We start from the raw sequence: 13,488 nt of genomic DNA on the forward strand, positions 1-13,488 counted from the left end.
TCCGCCTGAGCCCCAGGTTAGTGTCCAACACCATTTTCCTCTTCTCGATATTCTGCACTAGGCAACTGTTTAATCAGTAGCAATGAATTCATATATCTTACCAGGAAATGACGGGATCCTTCGATGGAAGGGAAAGGTTTATCATGCGTTAGCTCATTGTGTGCGTGCCATATCCGCCTGGTCATTAGGACCGGTGCCCGTTGCACGTCCAGGATGGTTAACAGTAGATGCAACAACCACTTGGGCGCAATCAGGGACGGAGCTAGGGGGGTGCTAGCTGGGGCCATGGCGCTCCTATGCTGGAAATTTTGCTGAAAGATCCCATAAAATATATGTGAATTGATCCCTAAATCTTTGGATATTTGCCTATCTGGTCCCCTTCAAGCAAAATTTTGTTCATTGGCCCCCTCCGAATAACATTCCTGACTTCAACCCTGGGCCCAGTGTTCTTCAGGAGCTCATCATGCGGCATCATTCACACTTCTGTCATTGCTCGCCATAGTTGTTGTGCATGAGGACATCTCAGGAAAACGTGGAACGGATCCTCCTCTCCAAGCCCACAAATGGGACACATTCTGTTTGTATCAATGCCTCTTCTTGCCACATTCACCCGGGTCGATATTGCATTCCTGCACACTTTCCATGCAAGAACCCTAACTTTGTCCGGCACTTGGCATTGCCATATGGTTTTCTAGTTGGTCTCACACCGTCAGCTCTCGTACTTGCGCCTTGCGGCACCCCTGCCCTGTCTTTGCATATTCGTATGGAGGGCTAGGCAATAGGCGCTGTGCACTGTAAAATCTCCCCTTCTTTCTGGTTCCCATGCAATGAAATCAACTTCATTTCTTTGAGATGTTTGGATTTTCAGAATATCATCTATATCCCTTTGCTCAAAGTAAAGCTGTAGTCTCGTCAGGAAAAAAATCAACAACCTACCTATATCTGCATCAACCTTGCACTTATATGGGATGATAGCCATTCTCTCTGGGAATCCATGGGTCACTCCATGCTCGGCTCGGATGAGCCAGTCTTGATTAGAGATAGCAACCACAAGATGAGGATTCAGAATAAGAGTAGAGAAACGGCACGACATCATATTCATTTCAACAGTTTGGCATTACTGATTCTGTGTGTATGATCAGGCGTGAAAGGCTTCAACAGAGAGATGTGAAAATCTGGATGGATACGAGCATCCTCACGCAATTTTCAGTTTATATGCTGTTTTACCAATGCGTTGCTGCACAACAAAGGGCCCAAGGAACTTGTAGGCTAGCTTCGGACAAGGACGGTTGGCTACAATTGAGAGCGTGTTCAGAGTCAGAACGTCCACTCTTCAGAGTCAGAAGGGAGATAGAGGGAGTCCTAGACTCCTAGGTAACGCATCGGGAAAGTCGTCTAAGGGCCGGCAAATAGCTGAGAATGCCATCAAGATTGAGAGCGTAACATCTACTGGGGCAACCACACTTTTCATTTCGTGACAAGGTTTGTCACCTCGCCAAAAACCTGTAGAATAGAGGAAAGATTTCGAATGTCTTTCTTAATAATTACCACCAAAATAGCCTCGCTGTCTGCATAGAGCATGATGCGAATGGAGGACGCCTGACCCAACAACTGATAAAGAAGAGTGGAAGATGTGGCAAGCTCATACCTGATGGGATTAGTTTGGATTTCATTCATAATTAAGTATTGCACGACGAGGACGTGGTGAGAAGGGCGGAGACCGTATTTCTTAATCTGCTAGGGAATCCCAGGTGGCGCGGTCTGTCTAGGAGATAGTCCCATCTGACGGAGTCAGATGTTTTCTTGATGTCGAGATTTAACTCGTGGAGGGATGGGATTGGCTGGCCCTATGTATCGCTTCACGAGGTTGAGAGTAAAGATATATATACCCCCCAACCGCCCTCGGAAAAAAAGATATATGTACTACTCAATTTGATGCGCGCCATATGTTGAATATTGATATCAAATATGTTTCACATGTAACTCGTGTTATAATGATAATTATAAACGAGGGAGAGTTTGCGGAACACCATGAGAAAAATACACATATATAGTTGGGACCAACTCTACGCAAAATAGAGAGGCTCCCGTCCTGCTCCGGTCAACCTAGCCGCCACCAAAAGCTCCTCTCCGGTGTAGATCCTCGCCGTTGTTGCTGCCGATATCGTCTGCGCTAGAAGTCCCCAACGCTTAAGGAGCTTGGTGGGGGGGGGGGGGGATCGCGGTGACAACATTCAAGCGTGGCTAGGGCAGAGTCCTCTAGTTGAGGCAGCGGCGCTGATCCACTTCCTCGACGATGCACTTCGGTGTGATCCCGTGGAAGAGGAAGTGCTATGGAAATTGAGTCCCATCTAGATTCTCCGCTCTCGATTTTTTGGTCTAGTTCCGGTGGGTCTGGCGGCCGGTGACGGCCGGTGGTGTGGGGACTGTCGGCCTGACTTCGAATGAAGGGGGTTTGGTCCTAGGACCCCTCTCACGCCATGACGATATTCTACTTGATGCATGTCTTCGTTTATCTGGCTGGAGTGTCGAGTTCCAAAAGACTCAACCGATGAAATTCAATGGACGACATGCTTGGAGATTACCAGATCGGATGGGATTCAGTCTTGCGCAACCATGTTTTTTCTAAACGTTCGGTTTTAGAAGGAGTTGCGAAGCTTCACAATCTTTTGCCATCGTGGGATATGTTTTTAGTCCCATGATGAAGTCGGTCACGGAGAATGGCATGGAAGACGAGATTTGATGACTAGTAATGGTGGTTTGAATAGTGGCATCAATGGGGTTTTGGCTTGGTGATGCATGACTTGGAGCAGTGGCAATAACAAGCGGGGGCGACAACACATGAGAAATTCAAATTCTAAACTTGCAGGATGAAAATCTAAGGTTTGATCTTAATTAGTTGTGCCTGACAATGTTTTTGTTGAAGTTATTGTTTTGTGAGCATGGACTTTCTCCTAGGTAATAACCAATGATCTTATGATCAGATCATTGACGACGCTTGTGCAATGTTTCTTTTTTTGAGGCGTCGCTTTTAGGGAAGATGGATTTCAGATGCTGTTTTGGTGGTGTTTGGTCCGCTCTTATAAGGAATAGATCACTGTATCGTGACTTTTCTATTTTGTAATTCTTGTTTTTTTTTTTTTTAGTTGTGTGCATCCGTTTTGCCGTTAGGATACTGTGAGGATGGGTGTAATTAGTATCTTCGCGATAGTAATATATTTATTTTGTCGAGAACATATATATCTACCTTACCAGAATGCTAGGTAAAGGCCCATCGTTTGTCTTTCAGCATCACAACCAGTATAAATGCGTATCTCCCAGATCATGTAATTTTCTAACTTCTGGAAATATATTAACTCACAACTCCTTTGGAATTAGAGCTAACGGGAATAAGGACATGCTGCAGTCTTTAGTGTACCACCATATAAAGTTCTTATCTTGTGCTAGGATACAATGCCAACACAACACAACACATACAACACAACATCCCCCAATACATCCAAGCATATGTTATGCTTCAGGAATATACTTATCTCCCAATTACTATTTTACCTTCAGAGAGGCAAAAACACACACTTGAAACGACTATATTGGCATATATATGTGAGGTAATGCCCCAACTATATTACCTAATGTACCTTCTGCCACCACATCCATTCTCTCTTTGGCAGTTAAAGTACATCCCAGCGACAGGCGGTCCAAGATTGTAGATCGCTGCAAAGTCCCTTGTGCAGAAGTTTGCTCTCCACCCTGGTGCATAGGTGGCCTGCCTGATTGACTGCCTAAACAGGATGAACACGAAACGATGGATTCCTGCTGTTGGGCGTGGGCTCTCATAGGGGACTATTTCATTTCCTGTTGCATATAATGTAGTAAACAAGCGAATCAAAGTACAATACAGATTACTCGTGTTTTTCTTCTTCGAAATGGGGGATACCCGGCCTCTGTATCGGTCAATGCACACAACCTTTTATTAAAAACCAATAAAAATATTTATAGTTTACACATTCTGGATTAGAGAGGGTCGATACAAAAATCAACCATCGAAAGCAAACACAATTTCTTCTATCGCAAAACATCGTGTTTTATGTATGTATTCATCAATTAAACAGGTGTTCCATTTGACGCAATGCAACTAAATCTCAAAGCCGGATTGAGCATAACAAGCGTCTCTTTTTATTGAAACAAATCCTATATTTACACGCTGAGATGGAGATCTAATTTTTTCAGAATTTTTTTGGATGCATGAAAAGTTCATCTGTACTGTACATGCCCTTTTGACAGTGTCTTAAGAAAAATACATATCCTTTTGACACTCCTGCCTATAATCATGTCTTCTGATAATCCTAACCTACAGAAAATGTTGGAGTGTAATTGACGTTCCACGATTCGCTGAAGCTTAAGGTCAAATTAGAATCGTGTTCTCTTTAAATGCAATCCTAATTACTACATGTTTATTTATTTGGTTGTAGCATAGAAACCCTGACGGTGTCTTTGGCTTTGTGGGCGCCGAAACTTAAAACATTAATTGTCTTGAACAACTTGAACAAGACGGAAACACTAGGTTAAATCACTTACCAAAGCTTGCATCAGTAGTCTCTGGAATGTCAGTTACCAACCTAGACATGGAAGAGAAAGTGGCAATTAGTACTATGTTGAGACGATAGTACGTATGTTCCTCTAATCAACCACGAAGAGCAGCATACCCGAGGGCATGCATATAAAGTGAACTTGTACTGGCCGGAGACGGTGTGTGGATTACCACTCAGGCGCGTGGCGAAAAGTTAAATGGAAGAGCTTACCAATGAAGGTTCTCTCTTTCAGTAGGGTTGCTGGGACTAGGTGCATCAGGGTCTACCATCACCTAGATAAAAAGATTGTGAGTTATATCTCTTTCACCAATTCATAAAAAATCCAATGCTATCATTATCATATACTGAGTTACCAATATGCAAAATTTTAACGACCGCAGACAAATCCACAATATCTACCACCACCTAGATAAAAATATTGCGAGTTATATCTCTTTCACCAATTCATAAAAAATCCAATGCTATCGTATACTGAGTTACCAATATGCAAAATTTTAGCGACGGCACACAAATCCACAATATTATGGTGTTACCATTATGCCAAATTTGACCACAATTCAAACTATAACTGAGTTGTGCTTCAAATACTGCACCTTACCGAAGTGAGTTAGGATAATCAACTAACAGACGCACCACCTCAAGGATCTAGAAGTTGACACGAAATTTATATTCCTTGCTTTCCATTCAATATTTCTAGGGCTATTGTACACTACAGGAATGGGGCTATATGCCGAGGGCCGGGAACCCTCGGCGTAGCATGCTTTGGCCCTCGGCGTAGGCTATGCCGAGGGCCACCCTCGGCATAGCTCCTCGGCGTGTAAGTCCCTCGGCAAAGGCACTATCGCCGTCGGCGTAGCCCGGCCCTCGGCGTAGCACGCTACGCCGACGGCAAAACCCTCGGCATAGACTTTTAAAAATTCAAATTTCCCGTTCCCAAAAAAACTCAAAAAAAAAAATTCGAAAAAAAAAATATTTTTTTCTATATGCCGACGGCAAAACCCTAGGCATAGACTTTTAAATTTTTTAAAATTTTAATTTCTTTTACACAATTTTTTCCTTTTTTTTTTATTTTTTTTCTTTTTTATCTTTCACCCAATACACTTTTAACTCTAACTACACTCAATCTTATGTCAAATTACAATCATGGTTAAACTTCCCAGTCGGTCACCCATCCTCACACTACTCCACCCTCAGCACGCTTAACATCTTGGTTCCATTCGGATGAGCTTCCATTATAGAATTGACACCTCTTGCTGATAATAATAGCATATCAACCCTATTAACCCTTGAACCGTGATGCACACTTCTTTATTTTTGAATCCCAAACAATTACTTAAGTAGACAACAATGAATATATATAAGTAATAATAATATTGAATTCAAATAAAAATAAAATGATTTTATTTTTTGGTCTTTTTTCTATTTAATATTGAATAATTAATATCTTTAAATCGGAAAATCAAAATTCCACAAATAGTATGTCTAAATCGATCAGAAAAATAAGAGGAATCTAAATATAACATACATGTCATCATTTGAACCTAAAAATTAGAGGAATCCAAAAATGACGCCCAATTTGCCATGTGGCCAAAACAGCCCCCTCGCGAGATGCGAAATGGCCGTATCGGGCGGGCTGGTGCACCGTTCCCGGGGCCTTGCTTCCCATCCCAGGGACCACGCACGTGCCAAATATGGCCTCGTTCCGACAAACTATGCGGTGTCACGGGCCGTTTCCTACTCATTTTCCCTAAAAGCCATAGAACTCCGGACGTGATAGCCCTGTTTGTGAAGGGTTTTCCAAAATAAATGCCGTATCCTAATTCCGACTTTTGGAGTGGTTACTAGGACACATAAAATGACGCCATGCGGCTCCGCGGGATTTTCTCGACTTTGTTTAAATTGTCATTTGGCCAAAAGGGCCCCCACGGAGATGCGGTATGGCCGTACCGGGCGCGCTGGTGCACCCGTTTACCATCGCGCTAAACGGACAAAAATTAGCACATAAACTGATATGTCATAGACCTAAAAACAATTTTTGCGGAATTGTGAGCGACGGAAAGTGTAGCCCTAGTTCAAATCCGGTCACTTTCCAGCGGATTCGGCGGGACACCGCAGGAAGCCGCATGGATTCCCAGATAGCTAGCGCGCACATATGGCATGTGATATGGGGTGCGAAGGCGGTGTCCTACCACTACGCAGAGGTCTCGCGCAATACTAAAATGCGCCCCATGTAGTTCCTTCACAAAAAAACCTGTTTTGGCACCCCGAAAATGAAAAAACCATCGCCCATGGGTCGGATTGGAAATGCGCTCCCGGGGCATTGCTTCCCATCCCAGGGACCACGCACATGCCAAATATGGTCTCGTTCCGACAAACTATGCGGTGTCACGGACCGTTTCCTACTCATTGCCCTAAAAGCCATAGAAATCCGGACTTGATAGCCCTGTTCGTGAAGGGTTTTCCAAAATAATTGTCGTATCCCAATTCCATCTTTTGGAGTGGTTACTAGGACACATAAAATGATGCCATGCGGCTCCGCGAGATTTTCTGACTTCGTTTAAATTGCCATCTGGCTAAAACGGGAACCTGAGAACATATAAGAAAGTGATTGAATTGTTTCTATGTTAACATGTTATTCTACATGATTCAAATATGCATGATTTTGACATAAACGGATAGAGGATGTTTTTCTGAACATTTTGATACCTCATACGCATTTTTCTGACATCATATGAATTAGTTATGATTTTTACAAAATTAGACAAATTTGAAAAATAGCCTACGCCGAGGGTGGCCGTCGGCGTAGCCTCTCTACGCCTAGGGCCAAAGATATGCCGAGGGCTGCCCTCGGCGTAGAGGTCGCTACGCCGACGGCCACGTTTCGCCGAGTGTTGAAAGGGCAGGCTGGCCTGGCCGGGCCATACGCCGACGGCCCCGACTTTTGGCCGTCGGCGTATAGCCTGGCCCTCGGCATAGCCTCCCATTCCTGTAGTGGTAGACGCTTTAGGAGATATCCTGAGCTGGGTCAACTAATATATGTAGACACGCAGAAACCTAATTAAATTATCTTCTAGCAAGGACCAGTCTCGGAATTTAAGTTAAACACATGAAAACAAAACCACAGCTGATTAATCGACGCCATCTTACGTGAAGCGTCTTAAAAACAAAATAAATGATTATCCAGCATGCATACTTACAAGCGTGTAGAGGTTCCTCATGTCTCGCCCACCAATATAAACTCTTGGAACCTTGAACACCTGAGATGGTTTGAGCTCAGACCCGTTCGTCATTTCCTTGTTGTTGAAGAAGATCCTCAGCGACGCGGTGGTCATGAAAGGGTCCACGATATCCCCAACAATGTGCCCGACGACCAAGGGGTCCCTGGACATATTTATCATCGACATGATTGGAAGAAAGGGACAGTACTAGAGCTTGATGAGCTAGGATAATGTAAGACGCTCGAATGTGGCTTACTGTTAGGGCTTAATAAGATGTCGAAGAGAAGGGGGCTATTTATAGATCAGGATGATCAAGACATCCTGATCACTAGCTAGCCGGAGGCCAAACTTCTACAAGAATCTCGGAATATGTTCTAGGACATATAAGAATGTATTTAGATGGTGGCAATAGGTTAAGAAGCTCCTTCTTCATCCTTTACGGGTTAGTGCGGGCGCATAGATCATTTCCTCTCTTTCGTTTGTGAATAAATCTTTAGGCTGCACCGTCACACATTCCCTAGATCTGGACCTGTTTGATGCATATAACGTATACTATCGCCTAAAAGTGAACTAACTTTAAGGCTAGGCCGCGTCAAGCACGACACTGCCGCTGCTAGCTGAAATGACAAGCTCGCTAGCTAGGCCAGATGAGTGTGGTGGAGTAGTCATGGTTGCCTCATGGGAGAACGAAGGCATATTAGGTGTTAGACTTCGTTTGTCACTCTTAGTCTAATTGGTTATGACATCAGAGACGTGACTCCATGTCACACCATGGCATTCTCTCTTTTCCAGATAATGGGTCCACAGCATTCGGTTCGGCACTCCATGTAAAGTATCATAAAATTCGGAGATTGTAGCAGGTATGATTAGCATGCTAAGGAAATCAACCATGGATACACGAAATAAACTGTTGGGACAAGATGTATTGTGGCTACTATGTCTCACTAATCCAGACATTTGTATTCCTGCAGTAATATATTTTCTAAAAAAAATCTTGTCACTCCCTCTGTTAAAAAATATAAGATTTGGCCTAAGTCAAAGTCGTATATACCTACCAAATGCCCCAACTATAGGTGGCCAACTATATGCATTACATAGGGTGTGCAGACTCTCCTGGTGTGCAGACTCTCCTGCATAGAGAGTTTGCACACCAACTATATGCATTACATAAATGGGGATATAAAATGGATATAAATGTATGGAAAAATACTAATTCATTGGACCACCAAATTCTCGAAATTCCTAGGTCTCATCATGTTATGGAACCGGGAGCCCGACACATTATAGGGTCATGAAGATGTTCATTCTTACAAACTCTGCACGGTGCCATATCCTGTATAAAAGAATAGGCAAGTTTTGAATTTACTACACAATGTTCATCATCTAAATCATATAGACACAAATCATATATCAACTAGCAATTTCATTTTAGATCAGGGTAGGGAGGCAGTGACGCGACAATCAACTAGCAGTGTCATTGTTTTTACCAAGATAGAGAGGCAACGGCGTGGAAGTCAACTAGCAAATTTATATGAAAGGCGGCGGCGCGACACTCATCGAGCGGCGGCCCGACAGATCGATTGAGTATTTTCAAACCACAATCTAAATCAAATAAATTTTTATTTAAAAAATACAATAACCTGCAAAACATACAACTACCACTACAAATATAACATACAATTCTATCAAAATAGAGGGATACGGTGGTGCGACACTCAATGAGGAGGCGGCGCGGTGGGTCGACAGTGGTGTGGACAGAGGCTGTGGCACAGGGGCATGGAAACAACGTCATAGGGTGCAGTGGATCAACGACGACATGGGGTGGGATGGATCCATTGCGGCGTGGTCTGAGGCGGGGCCATGAGGGGTGGATCCAAGGTGGCGGCGTAGTTGGGGGAGATGAAGTGATACCAACAACGCGGAGGGTGCAGTGGAACAAGTCTCCCTTCCAGGTAGGTGGGCCCGCACTATATATATGCGGTGTGTCACACTACGCTACATCGTTGGTACATGTTATACCGGAAGAGGCATCCATTCCTTCTGCCACGCTACCGGTAGCCAAAATCTGCGGCGTTTTCTGATATATCATGCCACATGTATTTTGGTAAAATACCGGCAACGTGGTCTTTTCAGAGCTTGCCATCACTATTTTTTATCCTATAAGATCACCCTGTCATCTATGTTGGATAAAAATATTTTTCGCCGTGTCCTTCAACCATGTATACACCTTGATAAACATGTCTCGATTCTCCACGCGCTATGAAGACAGCCATGGACATGCCAATAATTGGAAAATATTTGGCCGGTTTTGTGCATCCTTTTCATCCATATTTCATGCGTAGTTATTATCCTTCACTTCACTTTCTTTCATACATGGATTTAATTAATAAAACTCAATTATTAAGTTTTCCAAGTAAATTAAATTTGAAATACCAGCGACTTGCTATTTTCTGAGGATGAAGGTATATCCTTCCTTAGCCCTCGAGGACTACTACTCTTATTGGTCGTATTTAGAAAAAAGTAAGACATTTATTTTGTCTAGAAAAAACCAGCTTACATTGAAAGCACATGCGTAGGTGCGGTGAAGAATAGTAGACGGAAAAACATAGACAAATAACACATTAAGAAGAAAAGAAAATGAACGCAACCTATATACTCCCTTCATCCCATGAAATTTATCCGAGATTTATCTAAATTTGGATGTATCTGTCCCAAGAGAGAGTACGTCAAAATCTTAGCAAGCTCTTAGGATATAGGTATTCATCTACTTCGAAAGGGGGAGATGTCATCCTGCAATCATCAATCCTTCATCGAAGAGGGCCGGGACCACTGCCCCTCACCTTTGCTCGAAGGGCATTGCAAGACATATATCTCACCCTGAGCACCAAATGGAAACAAGAAACCTGACAACCATGGGTGAAAAGGTTCCAAGTCTAGACACCGCCGCGAGCGAGACCACATTATGTGCCAACATAACAAACACCCACCAAAACCAACCCCTGACAATTAGCCGAAGAGAATCAATGATCATAGGATGGCACTTCCAGCAAGGGAACAAAGCCTAAGCATCGCGGCCAGCCAGTCCATCAAACTAGACTAAGATTTTCATTTGAGGCCAAGGTGGAAGGGGACAAACTCACGACGATGCATCTCGGGAGGGAACGACGATCAAAAGGGTTGCCATCGCCGGCACCGACATTGTTTGGCAAGGCTTTCGCTTTGGAAACTGGCTACGTATCAAAAAAGCTTTCATCAACCAACAAACCGCACACGGCAAGGTGAAACGGGTTCAGAGACATTGCCTAGATATAGAACGGAGAAACCAATCTAGCGACCTCTAGACCACGAGTGTTTTCTACACAAACAACATTTTTGTCTTCACGGTTGAGGAAACTGACCAACACCCTCACAACGCCACCCGCCACACAGGCGTCTTCGTGCAAACAACCCGGAGCCACCGCTCCAGAGTACCAGGAAACAACCTAACTACCCTCCGAGAACACAAGCCGCAAGCGCAACACACCAACCCCACTGCCACACAGCCAGCCACAGAGAACACAACCCAATGATGACCACCGGTAGAGGAAGAAGATGGTGGACCAAAAGTGAATCCACGCAACAAATCAAGCGCCAGGGTTGTTGGCCATGGCGTCAGACCGACCACACTGGCCAGATCCGGTGGAGCACGACACCGTGGGACCCATGCTAATGAGGGGCATGGCCCCAGCCCACGGCACCGATGGCGCCCAAGGACGGCGTCCATGGCCCCGATGCTCGAGCACACCGATGAAGGGAGACGACCCCTCCATGTGTAGAGAAGCCTCCAAGATCGTGAGGCAGCCCAAAATTGCGCCCATGAAAACTCAAACAAACGATAGAAATGTGACGTTGTTGCGGTCAGAAACCCACCGGCGGGCAGCGACGGGCAACACCGTAGAGCCGGGAATCTCCCTGGACTGCGGCTGGCCCTGGTCCCTCCGAGCGACGGCCCGCAAAGCCTTCTGCACACACGTCCGATGCTGATGCAAGGGCGTGCCACCTGACCTATACCTGGTCAGGGAAGGTGTTGGATGATGCCTCGCTTAGTTTCCTGCATGGCATACACGTAAACGTTAAATACGAGCCTCGATCGGCTCTCAGGTTGTCCTGTGAATCGGCTCAAAGAGCCGATCCACCCATGATACGTACGAGGTGTACGATTAGATGGTGGTCCTGCTTGATCAAGATAAAGCCAAAGCGACCTACTACGATTTGGGGTTTTCACCGCAAAATCGGAACATCCTACTCGTGATTGGGTCTCGCGACCGCGCACGGTGATCGTAAGCCGATCCTAGACAGGGCCTAAAAACCAACACGAGATTGATCCTCGGAACGTCCTGTCTAGGGCTAGCAAACGACACCCTACACGCCGCTGGATCCTCCAACCCTTTGTAAGTCCTAACAATGCAGATATTAAACTAATCCTTGAAGAACAAGGAGCAACCATAACGGATCGGATCTACTAAACAATGATCAAGCGGGGTGCCGCCCTTACACCCAAGATAGGCGTAAGGGCGGCTAGATGCTCAAGGGCTGCACGACGATAGCATATGATACGAAGAACAATGCTAACCCTAAAACACCTATGATAACTACGTTGCTCGCCATCAAAAAGGCTTCAGTACGAGCAACGCATGAACGACGAATAAGCGTGTGCTGCCTAGATCGCAAGATGCGATCTAGGCAGCATGGTGCTTACCCGGAAGAAACCCTCGAGACGGGGAGTTGGCGATGCGCCGAGATTGGTTTGTGGTGAACGTTGGTTGTTGTTTATTTCATAAACCCTAGATACATATTTATAGTCCGGGGGACTTTCTAATTCAGGCGTGCACCTAACCGTGCACGGGTTAAACTCTAACTTCTAACCGACACGTATCCTACTATGGTACAGATACACGGGCAATCTAGCCCAAACTTGGTACACAAGGCCGATTCATGCATTTCTTCTATATATATTCTTCAAGCCCATCTCCAATCGCGGCCCACTTCGATCCGGTCAAATTCGGTGATAACACATGCCCCCCTGGTTTTGGAAATGACATTTCCAAAATCATTACGCTTTCCTTCGTCGGGTCATGTCGTGGCAGAGCAGAAACCGCCGCAGTATCCTTCATCATGATGCCTTGCCTCCTCCACTTCTCCGCGTGGCCTGACAAACATTTTTTTTCTTTTTTGTTGGGCACCACCTCCTCGGAAACTGCTGTGGCATTGAATCTCCACTATATCCCCTTTTTATTTAACCGTTCCAAACAGTTTGCTTCTCCCTCATCCTCTTTGCATTAGCACCCAAAAAACCCTCCTGCGCCACCATGTCTTCTTCCTCCTCTTCCTCTTCCGGTCCTTCCTATGGGTCTTCCTCCTCCCGCGAGACGCCGGAGGACATACGCGCACCAGAAGAATGGGACCAGGAAGACCACGCCTCCTCCATCTGGTCCGAGGACGACAAGTCCTTGACCAGCGGGGATGAAGATCTCCAGTTCCTCGCCGATGGGAAGCTCGGAATCGAAAGCGAGGATGACTTGTTCCCCTGGGACGGCTGCCCCTCTTCTGAAGAAGAGGAGGAGGAAGACGACGACGACTCCCTCGAGGGCTACCCGCCAGCGAAACGCCTCCGCATGTGGTGGTACGACGACGACAGC

At 45.2% G+C, this 13,488-nt stretch overlaps 1 protein-coding gene across 1 annotated transcript; it reads right to left on the bottom strand.

Annotated features, from left to right (window-relative positions):
* Window positions 1-3,625: 3,625 nt before the first annotated feature.
* LOC124699556 (protein FLOWERING LOCUS T-like) lies at window positions 3,626-7,990 on the bottom strand. Its single transcript, XM_047231841.1, has 4 exons — window positions 7,790-7,990; window positions 4,803-4,864; window positions 4,579-4,619; window positions 3,626-3,855 (listed from the first exon to the last, which is right to left on the bottom strand). The coding sequence occupies exons 1-4, from the start codon at window positions 7,988-7,990 to the stop codon at window positions 3,626-3,628; spliced, it is 534 nt and encodes a 177-aa protein (XP_047087797.1).
* Window positions 7,991-13,488: the final 5,498 nt, after the last annotated feature.

This window comes from Lolium rigidum, chromosome 3 (assembly GCF_022539505.1).
Source record: "Lolium rigidum isolate FL_2022 chromosome 3, APGP_CSIRO_Lrig_0.1, whole genome shotgun sequence".
In the NCBI taxonomy this organism is placed as follows: Eukaryota; Viridiplantae; Streptophyta; class Magnoliopsida; order Poales; family Poaceae; genus Lolium; species Lolium rigidum.